The 22,977-nt window shown below is 43.4% G+C and overlaps 1 protein-coding gene across 1 annotated transcript in view; it reads left to right on the plus strand.

Annotated features, from left to right (window-relative positions):
- Positions 1 to 22,977, plus strand: part of FOXK1 (forkhead box K1) — a 67,451-nt gene that overhangs the window by 22,781 nt on the left and 21,693 nt on the right. Inside the window, exon 2 of the mRNA XM_054041246.1 lies at positions 14,007 to 14,204. Coding sequence (XP_053897221.1) covers positions 14,007 to 14,204 — 198 coding nt within the window. The remainder of the gene's footprint in view (positions 1 to 14,006; positions 14,205 to 22,977) is intronic.

The raw sequence follows: 22,977 nt of genomic DNA on the forward strand, positions 1-22,977 counted from the left end.
CCTTTCCTCGCGGACTATCACTGAATAAACGTTGGGAGCTTGAAGCACATTAAAAAAACACTTGTGTTGCAGCCTATAGGGGTTGCACATCCCAGTTGAGACTACATAAACCTACTTATGCTTCTTGTAAACACGAACTGCTGGTTGCTATGGCAGGATTACCATGGGTACAGGACAATTGGGAAACACTTGTTGGAACAAAGAAACCATTTTCATTTTTCTCCTTCGTTCCTTTTTTGTGTGTGAATTCAGGTTTGGAATAATTGGCGTTAATTAAAAAATATGGAGTGATTTTACATTTTCTTTATATTTCTAGAGGCTTTGATATTTCAGGTCCTCAGGTGCCTACATCGGTGAAATGATTAACCAGGATAGAAAAGGCCCTTTTTTCCACAATGAATGGCTTGCATTTCATGTTACACATATGCGGAAAGGGGGAGGGAAAGTGTTTGGATGATGGGACGTAGTTTTAGTTTGGATCTGAAGTGGAGTAATGCTCTTTGGTAAATAATTTGTAGATTTTAAGCCCATATGGGACTATTAGATGATCTAGTCTGACCTCCTGTATAACAGGCCATAGAGTTCTACCCAGTTACCCCTCCAGGATGAGGATGGGTGAAAATTCTTAAGCTAATCGTGAAATTGCAGCTTGTTCAATCAATAGTATGGAACGTTGGCTGTGAAAGAAGTTCTTGGCAATTTCCAGGAGCGTTTAGCTAGTCCAGACCGAGCTGCTCAATGGGAGGCATTGTAGACAGTAGTCCGAGGACACTGGTTATGGGGTAGCTTTATGCAGCTAGTGTAGTCACGGCACATTCAGTATTATGAAGCTTCGTTACTTGTGGCTTGGGAAGGCAAGAGAAATAACATCTATCAGAGCCTTTTTTAGTAAGAAGCACTGTAAGAAAAACATGTATAGTTGTAATTTTAAGTCCGCTCTGGGGGAGGTAAATGTGTCTCTCTGCAACTGAAACGTTAAGTGTGACAGCTCGCATCATGTAAACTGGTCTTCATGGGAAGCACACCAGGCAAGTGATTGATAAAATCCTGTTCGTTATAATGCTAGTTAGCAGGACTTGGTGCCACTCTTGCTACATCTAGACTTGTGTTCCACAGAAGTTCAGTCATAATTTCTGTAGCAAAAATCTCTCAATGAAGTTTTTATTAGCATAACGATGGTTATATTTAATATAATCTATTTTTTAATTTTTATTTATTGGTAGTCTCTGCAGGCTCTGATACTAAATCTTCATTGGTTATATTGGCTAATGGTTCCAAGTGGCGCATTCCCTACTTCTTCTGAATAACAAAAATGGTTGTTGGTTTCATCAAGCTTTTTGCAGGCAGCTGGAGTTTGTCCCTATATAGTCTGGCATTAAGCACAAAATCCTTTGCCAGCTATGGACACACCAGTGCCCGCTGGCACCAGCAGGGTGGGATAGTACAGTTTTCAGATATGTTCCTCTGTTGCATGCTGAGATGTTCTCCAACGGCATGGGCTGAAATATCAGACTGCCATTTGGCAGTGGGAAACCTGTTTGCTTCCAGTGGGTGGGAGAACTGCCCATGATGTTGTTAGATTTTCCTGCCTTTACCTCCTGGACTCAGCTGTCTCAGTCCATGCTTTGGCTGAGAGCAGTGAAGATTTTCCAGAAAAGCCAGTACTCTGCAGTGCTGACTCTTCCTCTATCATCATGACTCCCTAACTATGGAGATACTCCATTCCTCCATACTCAGCACCAGAGAAACAGCCACAAGATGCTGGTCAGAAAATAAATTTGTTTTTAAGATCAAAATCTTTTTATCAAACAAATATATAACATGAGGGGCAGCAAAATTTCTGTGGTTCTACATTTGTTTGATGATAAGATTTTTTGGTCTGAAAAATAAATATTTTGTGGATGTTTCTCTGCTGCTGAGTGTGGAGGACTGGTAGTAACTCCTTACAGACTGGGAGCATGTGTAATTCCCGGGGTGAGTTAAAGGTAAGGGAGATGTCATTAGATTTCTAGAAATCATAATTTCAATGTTGTCACCCTCTGTGGCATGGCAGGAGTCACTTGCTACTACACCACCATCCTCCTGAAGCCCCACCCCCCAATCTCCAGGTCCTCTGGTTGGTGGAATTGTTGATAATACAGTTTTGTTGGAAGTGGGTTGAGTTGGGTATTGTTCAAAAGCCCTTTCTCCCATGAATGATACCAACCGTGACACCCTAGAACAATTAAGTAGTTATATATATTTGAGAAAATGTTTAAAAATCAACTTTTTATAATTATACTTAAGACTTGCATATCAAACACATAGTTGTCAGAAAAATTAAATTGTGGTTCCAGACTGACAGGGGAGGGATAGCTCAGTGGTTTGAGCATTGGCCTGCTAAACCCAGGGTTGTGAGTTCAATCCTTGAGGGGGCCACTTAGGAATCTGGGGCAAAATTAGTACTTGGTCCTGCTAGTGAAGGCAGGGGGCTGGACTCAATGACCTTTACAGGTCCCTTCCAGTTCTATGAGATAGGTATATCTCCGTTATTAATTTTTGTTAATGCTCAGAACATGATACCTGATTAACTTTTTTAATATTACAGATTAATGTAAATGGAAAGGGTGCTTCAAATTGACTTGTCATCATTGACAAAAGAGTGGTTCACTGGTATTGATTATCAGCTTTGTTTATGTAATGAGGCACTGGTTAAGATGTCAGCATCCAGCCAGGAATTACGGGAATCCCTCTGCAAACAGTATGCACATAATTACATAAATTATTGTGAGATTGTAATTAATTATGTTATTACAAAATTCTTGTTTTTACTTTGGTCTTGATGATTTTTAGCCCTCAGAAGGGAGACGAAGTACTGACACCGGTTGCTGAATCTTTGGAGAGGACCTGGTTAAATGCAATGCTTGTTGGCACCTTACATGCTATAAGAAGTGCACCCATAAACTGAATTTGGCAAGGTTGAAGTGCATCGGGCATCAGGAAAAAGTTGAAGATGCCGGGACACGTGCCAGCTGTAGGCGAGACATGCCTTACATTAGGTCCCATGGAATGCATTTTGAGAACACCTTTACTGTGGTAATCCAGACGCTCCAAAGTGTCCATTAAGCACAGTTTTAACATGTGAGACACATGAGAAACTGTATGAACTGTTAGTGAGAACTGTTGCATGGAAGTAAAGTAAGTAGGTGCATTGACCCAAAAGATGCCCACGCATATGACGTTGCATATCACATCACATTGAGTGATATACCAATAATGTATACAAGTGTTGTGTCAAAAGGTAAAGGCAACAGAAACGAATATTAATTTTATTACTGCAAACTGAGTGACTTGGCAGAAATTCATAAATTGTCTTGCATAAGCTCTAAGGGATGGGAAAGTGGTGGTGATGGCTGATGCGGAATCTAAGTACAGAGAAATGAGCTTTGAACGGGATTGAAGAGGAACAAATGCTTAGCAGAAAGGCTCTTAAAGCACTTATTGAAGATGAAGTGTGGGATATGGATGTGTAATTTTTAGCAATCCTATCCGCAGAAATTTAATCCCTAAAAGCCGCAAAAGACATGGCACTGTCAAAAGTAGAAGAAAGCACTAATGTCAACAGTAATATGAAGACCGTTTGCAGCTGCTACATTTTTACAGGAAGTTTTTTTTTTTTTTTTTTTTTTCCCCTGCAGTATGTGGGAGTTTCAGGGATCCATAGTTGATGCCAAACCTAAAAAAATAATACTGCTTGATCTGTACTGCTTAAAGTGATGCATCTGGTGGTCACAGTGACTTCAGCACCAGCAAGTCTGACAATAAGCAAGTGGAGCACAAAACTGCCATTTCATTGCAAAGCCTCATGTATGAGTGTTTGAGTGAAAGAGAGGTTGCCAACGCATATGCTGCACAGTTGTGGTGTATGAGTAATCTACCGCTACAAGTGGCTGTTGCTTTAACAGTTCATTCTAAACCCTGTAACAAATTCCTTGTGCATCTTCTGCACAGCATTGGCTTCTCCATTGACTACAACAGAGTACGCTGCCTGATGACTTCAGTTGCAAACAGCGTTCTTCACTGCACGGAACTGAATGAAGGGATGTACATTCCCCTAGACCAGTGGTCCCCAACCTTTTTGTGGCCAGTAGCACATTCATGTTTTCAGAAGAGTGTGGCGGGCGCCAACAATTTTTCAAGGCTTATTTTGTATTTGTACATTAAATAATACGAAAAACATCATATTTAATGTTACATAATATATATATAAATCCAGAGAGAAGCTGCGAGGACAGAGAATACCGGCGCCCGCAGCCCCGGAGTACTCTGTCCCCAGCAGGTGCGGGGCCCTGGCTTCTCTCCCCTGCTGGGCACTAGGCGGGTAAATTGATCATGGTGGTGATAGGCACATGCCTTATTTATTACATTGGGTTTATCTGTAGTTAAATACACACAATGGTCCCTTGTCTTTATGCTTCTCCATCCCAACATTTGACCCCCTGTCTATATACAAATGAGCTTTTCACTCAAGAGATAAATTAATTAGTTAAGTAGATGACTTGGTTTCTCAGAGGTATTGCAGATGAAATGAGTCTTGGGAACAAAATGGGTTTTAAGAAAAATTTCTGTTGGAGAAAAAACACAAAAGGAATGGGAGGATATCTGTGTAAAATCAAAGTATAAAATCAGGTGTTTAACAGTACTCTCTCCCCTATATTACTTGCTGCAAGCCTCTGAAGAGCTATCCTGCTATGTGTTTGCAATATAGTTACCTACTAACATTCATTATAGAATCCAACTAAAGAAGCTTTATTTAAAGTTGAGGAAGAGGCTTCACTGCACCCCTCCTGGTTTAAGACCGCTATAACTTTGACAGAAATAATCCTTTCCGGGATGATGCTATCCATGCTTAGACTCAAGCTGAGAGAGAGTTTATTTTTGCCAGGTTAGACAAAATTTGGTTTGTCTGAGAGAATTACTGGAATGCAAAAAGTTTGACCCTTTTTGGATTCAAATAATACAAACTACATTGGGTTTTAAAAGCTGAAGCTTGGATGTACTCTAGTCATAAAAAGGACAAATTATTTTACGTATGCAGAATAAGATAGTTGTAAATCAACAGACGTCAATTATCAAATGATGTACTGAGCATGCACAGTTCACCTTTTTTTTTTTTCCCCCCCTAATGATCAAAAGAGTGTAACAATCTAGTTTCAGCAAATAATGTTAATCTGAAATATTAGTTCTCTTGTCAAAAATGGTTCCCCTATCAATTTGGAGGCAGCACTTCAAGGGATAGGTTCATACTTGGGCCAAAGTGAGGCAGATCATTGAAGTTTCTACATAGTCTTAAATTGGCACTGGGCATACTGAGGCCTAAATTTTACCAGTAGTTCTTCCTTTGCATTGATTGAGGCATCTCCTTTTAGATTGCTTCTTTACACTGTGGGAACAGGGAATGGATTGCTATCTCCTAATTTGTGGGAAAATTGATTTTCATAGATAGGCCTGACTGAATTTTCCTGCTATTCACTAGATTATTCTCTCAAGTTATTAGATTGCCAGTTATCTTGTAGCGTTTAACACCTTTGTAAAAGCTGCTGGGGACACTCCCCACATGGTTGTTCCAGACTATAAAGGTTGTTTTTTTATCCTAGGGATGAATAAAGGAAAATCGTTGGTAGCTTGGAGTAAATGTGTGGGGACTGTCCACACTAACCTGTAAAAGTGTCAGGTATCTCGAGGTAACTTGGAATAAGTAACTAGACAAATACAAAGTCTAGTGAAGATGAGATTTTTATTTTGTTATAGTGTCATAAATGTAAGGAGTACCTTAGGGGCTTGTCTTCACTACCGGGGTAAGTTGATCTATGTTATGCTACTCCAGCTACTTAGCTTAGGTCGACTTACTCTGGTGTCTTCACTGTGCTGCGTCAACGGGAGACGCTCTCCAGTCGACTTACCTTACTCTTCTCCGGTAGGTGGAGTACTGGGGTCAATTGGAGAGCACTCTGCTGTCGATTTAGTGGGTCTTCACTAGACCCGCTAAATCAACCCCTGCTGCATCGATTGCAGCAGTGTGGATCTCCCAGTAGTAAAGTCGAGCCCTTGGATATAGAAATAAAACAGCGTCCCTATGCCGGGAGTTTATGTTCTAACTAGTAGCTGAAAGCTCATGTTGTTCTATGGGTACAACTTATAAAGTCGAAGTCCCAGAATTTAAAAAGTGGATGGTAAGAGACAGCAAAACCCAGTGATGATTCAGCCTGGTGATATTCTGAACAAAGAGCTCTTGAATAGTTGCTTCTATCACTTCATACTGACTCAACAGATATTTTAGGCTATAGATTAACATACAGACACATTCTTGGAATCTGATTATGTAGATTGATGGGGTAAAATGATTGTGGTCCTTGGACTGAGGGTAGGCACAGTTATGGAGGCAGAGTTAAGGTTGTTTTTTGAATGACTGACTCTAAGAAGGCTTGTAATGAAACCTTTGCAACTAGTTATGACAGTCGCTCTGTTCCCATCCCAGTTGTTGCTGTGATTGGCACACTGGCAGTGCCAATATAAACTGAGGAATTGATCAGTTCTAAAGACTGTTTACCCCTTCATCCTAAGAGGTGGTCCTTCAACTCATGGCTAAATCTCAGTGGTGGGGTGGTTAGAGGAAGATTGAATGGCTGCTGCCTGTATTGCTCATGTTACTTTAATAAAGGGAAGATTTTGGCCTTCAGGGCTATAAGCACAGCACTGTTTGCAAGCACTAAAATTCTCCCCATTTAAAAAAGCAGGCATGATCTTCACTCCCTTTCCTGCTATTTTAAGTGAACCCTAGAAATGACATTATTACTTTTTTTGTGATCCCATTCCCCAAAGTATATTTATAATGAAGCATTGCATAAAATACAATTCAACCTCAACTCCATCATAGCCCCACTCTGCACACTAGCAGCATCTGCATTTCAAACTCTTTTGTTTCTGAACCTTCTGAGTACAGTGGGATCACATGCTATGACAAAATAAGGAGGATAAGCACAGGTGGCACTGACTTGCTGGTGATGAGTATTGTATACTAGACCTACCTACAGTTTTGTTTATTTTTTTTCCCCGTTTTGTATTTTTCCTACAGTGCCTACTATCTGACAAACTGTAACACTGTTTTGTTTTTTATCTAGAGTCCTTCACAGTCAGTATGTCGTCTTCATTTTGTCATCTTGCTTTTCTGTGATGGTTTAACTTGAATTATTAATGGTTCTATTAATCTTTACTTTCAAACGTTATTTCCTGGCCCTTTTAATCTCTAATGTATCTTCCCTTTTCCATTATGCATTAGAGCTTAGCAGGAGCTGTTGGGGCTTGAATGCCACATAGTGTGCTTTAAGAAAGAAACCAAGGCTGTAGTATTCTCTTTCTAACCTATGTAAGTGTTTTGTCTAATGTCTCTCAGTTCAGTATAGGATCATGTAGTGGTAAAGACCTTTCATTGTGGTTTCTTTACTTTCAAACAATTTCCCCTACAGTCTGCTTATTTTTGGGGGGGAGGAGGGATATTTTATGTAAAGGCTAGTGTTTCCTAGCATTTTATCTGCAGATCTTACATTGATGAAATGCTTGTGGTCACTATCGTTGGTTCACCACATGAATGTTGCCTTGATGTATGCTGTGTTGTCCAGGGTGAGGAGGATGGCTAGGAAGTTTTTGAAAAGTCTTGTCCTTTCTATGTGGTGATACCAGCAGCACCCACACCTCTGCAATCAGGGGCAGGAGCCTTCTCCATGATGCAGCCATTGTAGCCTTGTGCAGCAGGGGCATAGCAATCACTCTGGAATTTATGCAGGCAGTGAACAGTCAGTTTTCTTCAACTTGCTTTTATGAGTTTTCTGGAGGTGCAGTTAGATGGAGAGACCTAGCTGTTTCAAAAAACAAAACTAAAAACCCACAAAAACCAACTGTCGGTCATTGCAAGGCGTACGAACCCCTCTCCTACAGGAAATAAAGGTGTGAATTATGATGTGTGTTGTAACAGTCTGCCACTAACTGGCAGATAGTTACACCTCTACCCCGATATAACGCTGTCCTCGGGAGCCAAAAAATCTTACCGCATTACAGGTCTGTCGCATCTTACGCGCATTTAACATGCGCGATTTCAACTTTACGCGGTCGGCAAAAACAAACAAACAAAAAACAAAAGAGAAAAACAACAGTTTTAATACTATACCTGTAGTGCGGACGATTTCACCCACCATTGAACTCAGTGGGGTTTTGGCTATACGCAGTTTTCGCTTTACGCGCTAACCGTGGAACGGAACCCCCATGTAAGATGAGACAGACCTGTATAGGTGAAACCGCATTATATCGAACTTGCTTTGATCCACCGGAGTGCGCAGCCCCGCCCCCCCGGAGCGCTGCTTTACCGTGTTGGAGCCGAATTCGTGTTATATCGGGTCGCGTTATATCGGGGTAGAGGTGTGTATGGCCAGTTATTATTGGACAGAACTACTGCCAGTAGCAAGTGTCGAGTAAAACTTAGTGCTTTGTAGAGCACTAATATGGTCTGCAATCATATCAACTGGGAATTCCAAAGGCATCTGAAGGAGGCCACTGTTATGTTGTGTCTAATCTGTGCTTTCACAAAGTGGTCTCTCTTTTGATGGAAACATTAGAGAATATTGGCTGGTAGGAGTCCTTGAAGAGATGTGCAGTATGAATCAAATACTGTAACTTATTTGAAGCTTTTAACAGATTTTTTTTCTTTTTTAGAAATATACATGCAGTCCTGATTTAGTGCTGAGTGTTCTGCCCTGTTATCTCTTCCTTTGCAAAAGCATAAACCCAGGCATCTGCAAATCCCACATTGGTGTACACACACCCCGCTCATTCTCGGCCGCCTTCTCAAATAAATGTACCTCGTATCCCAAACTTCAATGTAGATTTAGGGTGGACTTTTTTGGTGTCAGGGCAGGGAAGAAAAGTAACTAAGAAAACGTTGGGGGAAAAAAGCTGCATTCAGTTGCAGCATAATTGGAAACGCAGAGCTTTTGCTGGTGAAAACTTAAGGAGACCCCCTACGTTTCTGATAGGGTTGCTCTCCAGCTGGTTTCTCACCAGCACATGTCCATAATAATTAGTGAACGTTTGCATACTGTTGTGAAGCACTAGCTCAAACAGTGTGAATAATCAGTAATACAGGTAGACTAGCCAATGTTAGCAGCCTCAAACAGAACCAAACCTTAACAGCAATTCTAGGCACAATGTTCTACTTCAGGACCTGATCCTACTATAGGATACTCACCTCAAACTCAATGGAGGTTGATGGGAATCTGGAGTGCATGCTTCCTGGTGGCATTGATTCCTTAGGCCCTGGCTACATTAGAAAAAAATTGTAACCATGTTTAGGTGTGCAGCAAGATGCAGCTGTAATTCTGTAGCATAAACTAGCTACCAGCTTTTTAATCAGATTTAGATGATAGGGCTTGACACAATTTAATGACCATATCTTGGCTAGCAAGTTCCTGCCATTTCTACTACTGGTGGAGGTACAGCTGTGGAAAGGTATAAGAAAAGTCAATGTAGACAAAGCCCTGATAAGCAAAGTGCATTAAGCTAACCTACCTTATCTGATGTTTGTGTCACAGTTTTCTGACAAAATAGCCATCTCCGTGCTAGCTAGGGAGACTATGTTGAAACTGGTTGTAGTTCTCAGGGTCCTCCTCCAGTGGAGAGGGAAGCCTGCAGTTCTTAACATGAAATCATCACACAGCAGCACATGGATTGATCTTTAGCTCATGCTATAGGCCCAGCGCTCCTGTTTCTATCCCTCCCTTCCAATTTGAGGGTGTGGCTAAGACGTGCGACTGAATCAGATTGCTGCAGGTAGGGCTAGAGAGCCAAAGCAATGTCAAATGGTCTTCATCTAAACATACCTTTAGAGTGGGATAGTTCATACTCTGTAACTCATATTTATTTGTGACGGGGAGCTGCAGCATTAAAATACAACAGCAATCGAAGCAGAGTTCTCTGGTTTACCTTATATTTTTTAGGCTTTCTAAAGGAGTATGGTAAAAAGGAAACAAGAAGGGCATGGGGTCCCGCTCAAGGAGCTAAGAGTGACTAAAATACACACACTACTGATAGAGTAGCAGTGTTGAATAGTGGAGAAGCTGTGTGGGGTGAGTGAAGTACCTTATTCTAAGGACCATTCCTGCAGAAATGAGGTGAGACAGTGGAATGGATTAAGTCGTGCTGGCTAGGGTTACCATATTTCAACAAGCAAAAAAGAGGACGGGAGGAGCCCCGCCCTAGTCCCGCCCCTGCCCCTCCCACTTCCCGCCCCCCCAGAACCCCCAACCCTCCCCCCGTTCCTTGTCCCCTGACTGCCCCCTCCTGGGACCCCTGCCCCTAACTGCCCCCCGGGACTCCACTCCCTATCTAAGCCTCCTTGCCTCTTGTCCCCTGACTGCCCCAACCCTTATCCACACCCCCACCCCCACCCCCAGACAGACCCCTGGGACTCCCACGCCCCATCCAACCACTCCCCACCCCCTGACAGCCCCCCCCAGAACTCCCAACCCATCTAAACCCCTCTGCTCCCTGTCCCCTGACTGCTCCGATCCCTCTCCCCACTCCTGCCCCCTGACAGCTCCCCCCCAGAACTCCCAGCCCCCTACCCCCCGCTCCTTGTCCCCTGACTGCCCCCTCCTGGGACCCCTGCTCCTAACTGCCCCCCAGAACCCCACCCCCTACCTAAGACTCCCTGTTCCTTGTCCCCTAACTGCCCCCTCCTAAGACCCCCCCCAACTGCCCCCCAGGACCCTACCCCCTACCTGTACCCTGACTGCCCAAAACTTTCTCCACTCCCCTCCAAAAGCCCCCCCCGTTTCTTGACTGCCCCCTCCAGAACCTCCCTGTCCCTTCTCCTGCCCCCCCTTACCCTGCTGCTCAGAACAGGGTGTTGGGCTCTGTGCCAGCCGGACACATGGCTGAGCTCCCCTGCACAACACAAAACCCGGTCCCTGGCCCTGCACAGGGTTGCCGGAGCGGGCTGCAGGAGGAGGAGCTGCCGGCCGGCTCAGAATGCGGGGGGGGGGGGGGGGGTGGGTGGGAGGAGGAAGCTGCTCCGGAGTCCAGCCCGGGACTTTCCTGCAGCCCTCCCAGCCGCTCGCTCTGCCGGGGGAGGGGGAAATCCCGGACATTGTGAGTGCTTTACAAATTCCCCCCGGACGCTATTTTTAGCACACAAAAGGAGGACATGTCCGGGTAAATCCGGACGAATGGTAACCCTAGTGCTGGCACACAGATGCCCGTTGAGATGAGGCTGAAGTAGAAGGTTGCATATACGGCTGCTGTTCATATATACCTGTCCTGCACAATGATGTCATCGGGCCTTGTGCAGTTAAACCTATTAAGATCAGCAACAGCTTGGAACCACTAAAAGCTTTGGTAACCATATATTTTTTCAGTCTTGACACAAATGAGGGGACAGACTGGGCATCTGGTATTATAATAATTCCATAACACTGAAATAAAGGGCGGTCTGTCCCCATTAAGGAGTTTTAAAAATGTCTAAACATTGCATTTACTAGTTTAAAACCTTAGTCTGTGATGCTCATTGCAGTTTGATATTTTTCTTTCTGTGAGGAAACCCATGGTGCGTACAAAAGCTTAACCCTGAGTGTTCTCTCAAAAGCCTGTTGTGGGTTGGTCATGCTGGGCTTTGTCTATTACACCCCTGCAAGGTTGTCTGGGACTAATAGTCTGTTGTGTCAGATTGCTCTCTCTCAGCAAAACTGCAGGGGAGCCTGCCTTGAAAGGTTAAATAAACATGGCTGGGTTGTATTGCAGGTGCTGATTTTCTATTTAATGCATTGCTGAGTGCAGGTGGCAGGGCCTCTGAAGTGACTTCGATACAACACAAGCTCCTGCCATATTCAGCAGAACCATTGTGCTTCCAAGCTCCTGAATACTGAGCAAACTCACTTGGGAGATGAAATGGGGAGGAGCAGGAGCTTCATGTCCCTGGAAGCTAGCTCTGCACTACTCATTGCTGATTCCTTAAAAACACCCTGGGGAGAAGTGAGCTGCATCTTCAGTGAAAAACTGAGATAAATCTTCCATTTTGGGTCTAGTAGAAATTGTTCTCCTGCCATCAGCACTAGAAACACTAGTGTAAATCACTCACGGGTGTTCTTACCACCATATCCTCTAATTCTGCAGGGTTTAATAACACCAAAGTTACAATGCTGGTGCCCAATCTACTCTAGTGTTGTGGCATTGCTAGCACATGTGAAGCTGCAGCGAACTGGTGCTAGAGAAATGATGGGAGATTCCCTCTTTTTCTCACTGTAGACAAGACCTCCGCATAATTATATTCTGCCGACTTTTTCCACTCTGAAGCCCGCTACCCTGTGTTTCTCTCCTGCCTCCCTGACGCTGGTACAAGCAAAAATAGTCATGCAGTGATCCGTGGACTGCTCGTATTGATTATACATTATTGCCTAATTAGAAGTGCGGTAAGGTGGAATGTGCAGCACACTAACTTTTAGAGCCTGATCTATCTTGAAAACACTAAAATTAAAAAGTTCCATTTTAAACATGGAAAATGCCAGAAAGTTTACTTCCCATTGAATTTCCCAATGCTTCTCTAGGGCTGTACTGAGGTTTGTGACAAATTTGTACTAGATAAAATGAAAGACCGCTACCAAGGTCTTGGTGGCTTACTGGGTGCTGTTCTGGCTGTGTTAGTCACTTCCCTTTGGACTGTATGGCTTAGTATCTGTTACTAAATAAGCTCTTCTGTTGTTGATCAGAAACCAGTTTGATCAGTGATAACCCATTAACACTGCCTCGTGCAGTTTATTGCGTAAATTTTGCCTAGTGTGCTGTGGTATGAACAGAGATGTTACTGACTAATTTTCACGTTGCATATAACAGTTGTCCAGGTTACACCGTAAAGGCTGTAAGTGTTTATTGCTCAGTCTTTGCTCCTTATGGCTATTCTACTTTTGTATTGATTGTGATTAGGTATTTTTGGTAACTAGGGATGTAAATACCATTAAAAAAGTTAACAGTTTAAACGATTAAAAACAATTTGTTTAAATAGTTAACTGATTAAGTGGCTGGGCCAGTCCTGCCAGCATGGCTGGGGCCAATCCGGGCGGGGCCGGGCGGCATGGGGCTGGGCAGCGCAGGGCTGGCCGAGGCCGGGGGTTAACGGTTAAGGCAGATTAACCAGTAAGACTCATGCTTACCGGTTACCAATAGGGATGTAAAACGTTAACCTGATGAAAATTGTTATTGTAAGAAACGACACCCAACAAAGTAAATAAGGAAGTGTTATTTACTGCTTCCTGTAACACAAGGACTAGGGGCCACCAAATGAAATTAGTAAGCAGCAGGTTAAAAAAAAGGAAACATTTCTTCACACAATGCACATTCAACCCATGGAACTCTTTGCCAGAGGATGTTGTGAAGGCCAAGACCATAACAGGGTTCAAAAAAGAACTAGATAATATCATGGAGGATAGGTCTATCAATGACTATTAGCCAGGGATGGTGTCCCTAGCCTCTGATTGCCAGAAGCGGGGAATGGGTGACAGGAGATGGATCACTTGATGATTACCTGCTCTGTTCATTCTTGCTGGGGCACCTGGCATTGGCCACTGTCAGAAGACAGGATACTGGGCTAGGTGGACCTATGGTCTGACCCAGTATGGCCGTTCTTATGTTCTTATTGATTCGCTGCTTGGCTTAAGGCAAAGTCACTTAACTTTTCAAAACTCAGTTAATGTATGTATAAAATGGGCATAATAATTCTTATCCTCACGGGGGCGCTGTAGGCTTCATGAATGTTAGTGTGGTTTAGGATTCTGGAAGGAAAAGTGCTGTAGAGAGGTCTAAACTCTTACCGTATTAATTCATTAGTGCTACACAGATTAATGAGTACCTCTCTGCATGGACTTGCAAGTTCCATCCAGTTGGTTTATGCGCAGTACACTGATCCTTTCTCTCTTTCCCTTTTGCAGGTGTACTTTCCGATTCCCTAGCACAGTCATAAAGATCCAATTCACATCTTTATACCATAAAGACGAAGTGAAGGAGGAAGCTTCATCACCTCCCCTTCGGCCGCTTTATCCTCAGATATCACCTCTGAAGATACACATTCCGGAGCCGGATCTCCGGAGCTTGGTCAGCCCCCTGCCCTCCCCCACTGGCACTATCAGGTAAGGTACCTGCGATACAGAGTGCAGAGAAGGTTCTGGTCTTCCCTCCTTGTTGACGCTGGAGATTCCATCCACATTCTCCAAGCACCAACCTAGCATTGGTTACCCAGTACACTTAATATGTGAAATGTCCCATTAAAAATAACTTGACTGTGTGATATTCCAGATCATGGAAGCTATTTAAAGATGAATTGAAAAGTCCAAGGGGTGAGGGATAGAGATTTAAGATCTCAAATCGTTCGTATAATAAATGCGTAGAACTAAAATTAAAGAATGAGAAAAGGGCATAGAGTCAAACCTCTTTGATGGTCTAGGGATGTAAGTGTTCCGTAGATGTGCATAAATGTGTTTGCCTGCTATGTTGCATTATTTATTATAAATTTTATTTTCATTTCCATAAGTTATATTTTGTTAATTTATTTTTTATTTTTATTTTTTTAATTGGAGCCAACATGTGCCCTGAAGCTAGGGTAAAGGTAGCCGTCAGTAAGGATAGGGAATGATATTGGTCAGAGACTTGGTCCACTGATAGACTTCAGAGATTTGGGAGTTAATAAATGTGTATTTTCTATTATGTAGATAATTAATAAAGGTTCAGAAGTTTGTCTAATCAGACAATCAAATAATTATTTTCTTGCTTCTCAGCCAAGAGTTAATAGTGAAGAGCCAAAGTGAGATCTCCTAATGCTAACCTTCTTTACGTGCACAGAGTATAATGCAATACATTTACTGTTACAATAGGAGATATTCTAGTTGTCAAAACAACCAAAGTATGTTTGATGTAATAGCCTTGGTTTGTTTTTTCTTATTCACCAATTTGTAAAATGCGGTAATGCACAATGGCTCTCCTACTTGTTAGTGCTAATGCAGTTAGTATATTAAAACTTGAATGACTTGGACGTCATGAAGACAGTGTTTGGCTTTGCCTGGGATTGGAACCACATTGCTTGTTTGGGTAAACGTTTTCCTCTTTGCTAAGTTGCACTGCTGTGTAATGTAAATACTCAAAAAGGAGGGGGCTGGTGGTGGGTGTGGTTTTGAGTCCTCTGTTCAGGCTGCATTTTTAGTTTATATTCAGCCTCTTTTAAATGAAGCTAGTTGCAGCAGGGAGTTGGAGGTGGGTAGTTTTGTGGTCCTTTTGTGTCAGGCAGCACAGTGTGGCTTACGTTCCTCACAGAGGGGGCACGTTTGACTCTGGTATATGTCTGGAACTGATACATGACTCCACTAGGATTTTTTTTTTTTTTTTTTTTTTTGGGGCATAGGGAGAGAGTGGAAATAGTAGTGCTGAATTTTGCTCTGCGCCAGCAGAGATGATTCACCAAAGATGATTGATGTTTGCATCCGTTTGCCTTAGCAGAAGCAAATACAGCAGAGTCTTCGAAAACCTCAAAAGACTTTGAGGTTTTGCTTGCCCAAATGCCTTTCGTTTTGTGTTCCTCTTGATGGGGAGGAGTTGACATGTTTGTAAACATCCCTGTTCTGCTCCTCACCCCCTCCTCCTCTCCACCCTCATATCCTGTCTTTCGTGTTTCAGGAAGTGAATGAGATCTGCGTTTATTTTTTTCCTTGAGAGAGTGAATGTTCTTCGCTGAGTAGATAAACTGGATCTCCAGAATGTGAATCTCAGTGCGGCCTTCTCTGAGGCCTCTGTCTCCGTGTTGGGTTATTAGCTGCAAAACTGCTTTTGTCCCCTTTCGAAGAATATGTTTTTGAGGCCTGGAGAGAGCTCAGAGCTTGAGCCCTCTCCTGTTTATTCCCTCCGTGTGTTGGGAGGAGGTTTTCATTCGCTCAGCTCCCCTCCCTTTCTCCTCCCTTTCCAGTATTAACTTTCCAAATTTGGTGTGCGTTTGGCTTGCCCTTTCCTGATTGGTCAATGGAAAATTGTTGTAGTTTGTAGATCCTAGGTCGGGTTTGTTTCCTTTTTGGAAAGTGGCCCCTGCTCCTCCCCCTGCATCCTTCCCAAACTTTGTTTTGGTTTGTGGTACTGTACCTGCAAGAACAAACACACCGGCACTGCTCAAAACAAACAGTCCCCACCCTGCCCTCCTGACCCCATCTCTCTGTGTGTGTGTGTGTCTCTCTCTCTCTTTCTCTCTGTTTACATTTTAGCTTGCTTCTCTGCAGGTTCTCCACTGCCGGCCTCTGGTTTTTTTCCAGCCTATTTATTTTCTCTCCGAGAAGTGCACCACCTAGAGAGGGAATGAGCTTTATTTAAACAAAATCAAATCTGCCAACCTCAGCAGCTCTGCAGTGTGAGACCTCCTTGCTTCTAGGAGGAAATAAGTCCACTCTTTGCTTAGTCAGGGGTACTTTGTCTACAGGAGTTACCATCTGTAAATGTGGTTGAATTCTGTTTTGAAGTTGTATGGCTTCAAGGAAAAATGTATTGGCTGGCAGCAGACTCTGTGAGAGTCTGAGAGACAGACCCTGGTGCTATTTCCTCCTGTTTGAGTTCAGAATTCCTTTAAAAATCACTATTGTGCTCTGCCTTGCTGGTGCCAAGATGGAAAAGAAACCCAGAGAAGTCTCAGTCAATAGGAAACTGATAAAACAGCCTGATCATAAGAACATGGCACTCAGAGTCAGGCAGAAAAAATCCTTTTCTGTTGATTCAGGGCACTGAATAACTTCTCTGTGGGTGAGACCATGTGCTGTTAGGTGTATTTCACAGACTGAATTTAGCCTGTCACAATAAATCTCAAGAGTTATAGGACTACCTTTAATGCAGGGCTTTCAAGCTCTGGTGCTCCATTACAGACATCCTCTTTTAATATCATACACCTTATTGTAACCCTTGAATTCCTTGAGTGTACTGCAAAATACCACTGAATTAGAAGACCTAGTTATGCCATAGATTACCCTCATTCACCATGAACACATTTTCAGGGTCATGTAACCAGATCTTCAGACTGGATTGTCTTTGTAGTGTAGACAAGCCTTAGAAATGAGGTTTGGTCTGGAGTTATTTCCCAAGCACCTACTTAGCATCACTTCGAGGCGCAATTTAAAATGGTTTAAATCTTTTATTTTAATCCGGCTTTGTTACTGATAACCCAGTAGTAACTTAACTCTGTGGGTGGTTTTTTTTTTTTTTTTTTGAAACTTGGAATTTTATCAGCATTTCTGAAAATGGGGGCAGTTCTGTTAGTACTTCAGGGTCAACAGTGAATCAGTGTAGGAGTAACAGTAGGCTCTGGCATCCTGTCTTGTACTCATTTACTTCAGTTTCTGAAGTTTTAAAAAAAAGAAAAAGTTTATACAAAATCTAATCAGTGTAAATGGTCATGAAATTTAGGGAAAATACTGTTTTTTTTTGTTTTGTTTTGTTTTAATTTAGTTCTAAGTATTGTCTTGCAATTTTTCAAACTCTCTCTTATTATGTTGTCCACTTTCTTAAAAACAGATTTTATCATGGGCACTTGACCTTCCCCCCTATAGCTGTTGTTCTTGGTTACAGACTTCCACAGTTGAAACTTTACACCCCAAATCACCTGAAATGAAGAATTTGAAGCACTACTGCTGGATGAAGAGTGGCGTGAATTTTTCAGTTCGCTTGGTTGAAAAGACTCTGGAGACCCTAGGCAATTGGGCTATAGCGAGCAGCAGATATCCTAGCCTGTGGGTTTAGAAGTCTCTCACCACTGTTTCAGCTCTGCAGAGCAGCCTTTGTAAGTTCTCTGTGGACCACAGTTTGAGAATTAGGTCTGGTCTACATGGGTATAACCTAAGCTGTGAATTTAAACCAGTATTTGTTTAAACCAGTGAAAAAGCCTGTATGGACACTTATTTTGATAGAAGAGCGGCTTATTTAAGTTTACCTTAAACCTGGTCCCAATCAACTTAAGCTAAACCAAAAAAAGCCACTCTTTATACCAGAATATGAGTGTCCATATGGTGTTGCAAGTTTCTGTGTAGACAAGGATGTGCTGTGTTGTTGCCTGAGGACCCAAAAATGTAACTGTAAGATGGCTGTCAGCAGGAAGGAAAACTGACTAGTCTATTCTCGTTGTCCAAATTGAGTGAGTTAATGGCATAAGTCAGGAGTGGCCAAACAGCGGCTCATGAACTGCATGTGGCTCTTTTACAGTTAAAGTACAGCTCCCGGAGCCCCCCCTCAAGTTCCCTCTAAGCTGCGTGCCCACACAGCAGCCTAGTAAGTGCCACGCAGGCGCTCAGGGCTGCGGCGGGGAGAGATGCCTCTCCCCCAGCCCTGGACCTGCTGCAGTGGAGAGAGGCGCCCCTCCCCGGGCCCCAGCCTAGGCCTGAACCTGCCACGGACGGGGCAGAGGCACCCCTCCCCCGGACGGGGAAAAGGCACCTATCCGGTGGCCCCAGCCCCAGAACCTTGCCCCCCACACCTCCCCATTTTCTGCCTACCAGACTGGTGGAGGGAGCTCTGGGCTTCTGCCCCGTGGGAGGCACCTCTTGGGGCTTGGGGCTTCAGCAGGAGTGGGGCTGAAGCCTCAAACCCTGGCTGGCACATCCTGTGGGGCTGAAGCCCTGAGACCCTCCACCCTGCAGGACTGAAACTCTGAGCCTCAGCAAGTGTCTCCCGCGGGGCTGAAGCCACAAGCCCTGGCAGGCGTGCCCCAGCTCTCAAACTTGTGAAGGTTGTCATATGCAGCTCAGAGGGTCAGTAAGTTTGGCCACCCCGGCATAAATAATGAAAGGTAGGATTTTAAAAATGTATTCATTTTTAATAATATTGCATGTGGCTAGTAAAGTGGGGAACTTGAATGAATTTAATTGCTAGATCTTCAGAGATTTGCATATTATGAAGTGTACTGTGCAAATTCTCAAGTATTATAGGCAGTACAGATGATTTTATTCTGGTCTGATTTTTATATTTTCACAATGCAATGCTAATGATCTATGTTATGGGAGACAGTGTGCTCTAATAATGGAATGAGGATGAGGGTAGAACTCAGGAAATAAGTTCTCATCTTGGCCCAGCCACTGACTTGCTTTGTGGCCTTGGGCAAATCATTTAAACTCTCCGCCTCCTTTTTTTTTCCCATGTGTGAAATGTGGGTAATGGCTACTTCCTAAAAGTGTTTTGTAGATTAAATTTGTATATGGTTCTTCAAACATATGAAGTGCTGTAGGAATGCAAGTAGTAGTATGTGCAATGTTGTATTACCTGTGTGAAAAGTGCTTGATGTGCCTTGCTTCCAGTTCAACCTTGGTAAGAGCCCGGTTGCCTTGGACAGAATATAGATCAGCCCTACAGTTGATCTATTTCAGGTCACTTTGGATTTAATCCAAATTAATGTTTTATTCCAGTAAGTGTGTGGTGGGGAAAGCTAAGGTAACATCAAGTTCAATTGTCCAGTTATTCATCCTGTTCTAGTCATTATACCTATTCATATACCCCATAACCATATATTCCAGGATCGCCTGTGAGTTTTCCATTGCGCCAGCACTATTAACAGTTTGCAGTCAGTGAAGTACTCTGAGATGGGTATTTTGTGAACTTCCTGTGTTGTCTTGGTCATTCAGTACTCTGTGGGAACAGAATATTCAGCATGGTGACTTGGTGATTAAATATAGCAGGTGTTCAAGCTGCAAGCCAAATAACCCGACACGCACACACCATATTGGCAAGGTTCACCACACTTGGGAATTCCGGTGCATGGTTTATTTCAGATGGAGGCCATGTGCTAGAGGAGAAGCTGCAGAGGTGGCACTAGCAACATAGGCACTTCCCCTTCCTTCTATCTCTCCTGATCAGTGCTGGAATAAAGACTTCATTGATTCCAAGGGCAGAGTGATCTCACTTCTTTTTAGAAGGGGAGCCACTGGAGCTGCGGACGTACTAAGAGATTGAGTCTTTGTGGGTAGTTTAACTTTCCCTGGTTGTGGCTTGTTTTGATTTGTTTTTCTTCGATATTTAACCAGGCAGACCTGTTCTGAGACACATCCCTCGCTTCAAAATCCAGTTTGGTTTGGCAGCCTCACCATTTATGATTACATTTCTGAAGCTTGTCTAAAACATGCAGCATGCAAGGACCTGCCTTTCTTTGAGTTACATTTTCGGGTTTAGGCTGTGTGAGGCTGGGGAGGGAGAAGCTGATGGAGGATTCCTTGCCCCTTATATCTGACTGGTGGAGCATGGAAACTGTTGGTTCTCAGTTATTTTGCAAGCCAAAGCACTATACTTTGACCCAGTACTTGCAGTGTAGACATAGACTTAAGGCTGGTCTACACTAGGAACTTACATCGGTATAGCTACATCTCTCGGCGTATGAAAAGTCCACACGCCTGAGACGTTGCTATACCGACCTAACCCCTGGTGTAGACAGCGCTAGGTTGCTGGAAGAATTCTTCTGTCGACCTAGCTACTGCCTCTCTGGGCGGTACACTATACAGATGGGAGAGCCCCTCCTATCGACATAGGTAGTCTCTACTCTGAAGTGGTGCACCTGTGCTGCTGTAGGGTTTTAAATGTAGACATACCTTTAGAGAAAGACAGGAGCAAAGCAGATTGCCAGCTTAGCATGGGGGAAGATTGCTCCATTGCTGTCTTTGCTGTATCTGCTTTGTGGATTTCATTCTCTGAAATGTCTGTCAGGTTTCTTTCACAAACACTGCACACATGAATATACATATGTATATGTTCATGTTCGGTTCACCTTATTTCAACCAGTTTTTCCGTCTCTCTTAGCAGTGCAGGTGCCAAGTCTAGCAAATGGTCATGTAGGAGCCCAAGATGATATTTTGCTCTGCTCCCAGAGAAGTCAAACAAGTGCTTTATCCGTTGAATACCTGACTCAAATAAATATTTGTAGAGTTCAAGCTTCAGAAGCTATCTTCATAGAAAGGAATGGCAGTAAGCACCAGCATGGCTTTGTTACGTTCTCTCACTACCTGTACCTTGGGTCACAGGTGTCGTTGAACTGTTCCTCCGCTATAGGCAGTTCAGAATCCATATGGGGGAGAAGATGAGTGTTTGGATTCGACAGAGCAATGGGTTACCCCAGGGCTGTCTGCTTTCTCCAACCCTATTGAACCTTTACATCAATGCCAACAACCGAGTCACGAAAATTCATTTACGCAGACAAATGAATGCAGTACCCAGGCCCAGACATTTCACGAGTTTAATGCCACCTTAAACTGGGACATAACATTAGCTGACTACTATAAGACTTGTCGCCTCCAGCCAAGTGTCATAAAACTAGTCTCCAGTTTGTTCCATCTTCATCATGCCTGCGTAACCCAAGAACTGAATGTTTATCTGAATGGTCAGCAGGTGAAGCATGAAGTAGAACCGGTCTATCTAGGTGTGACCTTAGACTGCACACTGAGTTACCATACCCACCTAACGAAGACAGCTGCTAAAGTTAAGATGCGCAACAATCTTAGCAAACTGACAGGTTCGTCATGGGGTGCTCGTGCTCCAACTTTGTGGATGTTCACTCTTGCCACCTCGTATTCCACTGCACACCAGTTTGGAGTCGATTCACACACTAAACTGGTGGATACGCAGTTACATGCCACCATGCACATCATCTCCGGTACCCTGCATCCGACTCCACTCCCTTGACTTCCAGTTCTGAGCAATATTGCTCCTCCTTATATCAGACGAGAGGTTGCCGCTGGCAAGTTACCGCAGAAAATATGTGCCAACTCAAGCCTGCTGCTGCACAATGACCTTCTTAAACCATCAGCTGCATGTTTGCTGTCACGTCGCCCATTCTGGTCTCATCCATCACGCCAGGATGTTAGGGTGGAAACACTCTGGCGAGAGGAATGGATCTGTTATAATCCCTAGCCAGTCCCTCGTTGCCGAGCCCACAATCTGTCTGCTTGGCTTTGACCTGCCCCGTCGCCAATGGTCCCTGTTGAACAGGTTCCGGACCGGGCAAGGTCTCTGTGCAGCCAACCAGTATCGCTGGGGCCTTTGTGACAGCCCTTTGTGCAGCTGTGGCGCAACGCAGATGATGACGCACGTTGTCGAGGAATGCCTGCCGACTAAGTTCAGCGGCCTAGAGGACCTGCATAATGCCACTGAGGATGGATGCCATTGCTTGGCTAGACGACTATGCACACGTTAAATAAACTGCCCATACTTTTGGGAAGTATATGGCATTGGGAGTCAGGGAAACTGAAGCACAGAAAAGATAAGTTTATTGGAAAGCTGGGAACAGAACACATTCCTATCTGTAAAATGGGGCTAATATTTAAGGGGGGGGGGGGTTTGTGATGCTTAATTCAGATATAGACTTTCCATCCATAGATATTAAAGTGCCAAGCACATTTATGTATTATTTATATATGACAGATTTAAAATTTGCTCAGTACTTTAGTATCCATGGATGAAAAGCATACAGAAATGCATATTACTGCATACTCTTTAGAACAGCTGACAAGTTTATTTTATTGGATGCTAGAAATTGTAAATGTGTAGGCTTCTATAGACATTTAAATAATGCTACTAGTAAAAATGTTGACTTTGAGATTTTACACTCACTGCAGCCTGAAAGGAGTCCTACACTTAAAAGGTATTCTGGCCACTACAGGGATTAGGGTGACCTACACTCACACCACATCAGGATGTCATCTCATTTGATCTTACAAGTGAAGTAAGATTGGGTCTAGTAGAACTTGAATAGAAGATTTGATACACAGAAGTGGGGTTCGTGATTCAGTAGGTGGTGATCTGACAGTTCTACAACAATGTCTCAACCTGGTATAAAGGAAACTAAGTTGCTGGAGGTATGGTCTGTGATAATGATGTAAAACTGAGATTGTGAGAATTTATGGTTATTAA

Source organism: Malaclemys terrapin, chromosome 10 (assembly GCF_027887155.1).
Source record: "Malaclemys terrapin pileata isolate rMalTer1 chromosome 10, rMalTer1.hap1, whole genome shotgun sequence".
NCBI lineage: Eukaryota > Metazoa > Chordata > Testudines > Emydidae > Malaclemys > Malaclemys terrapin.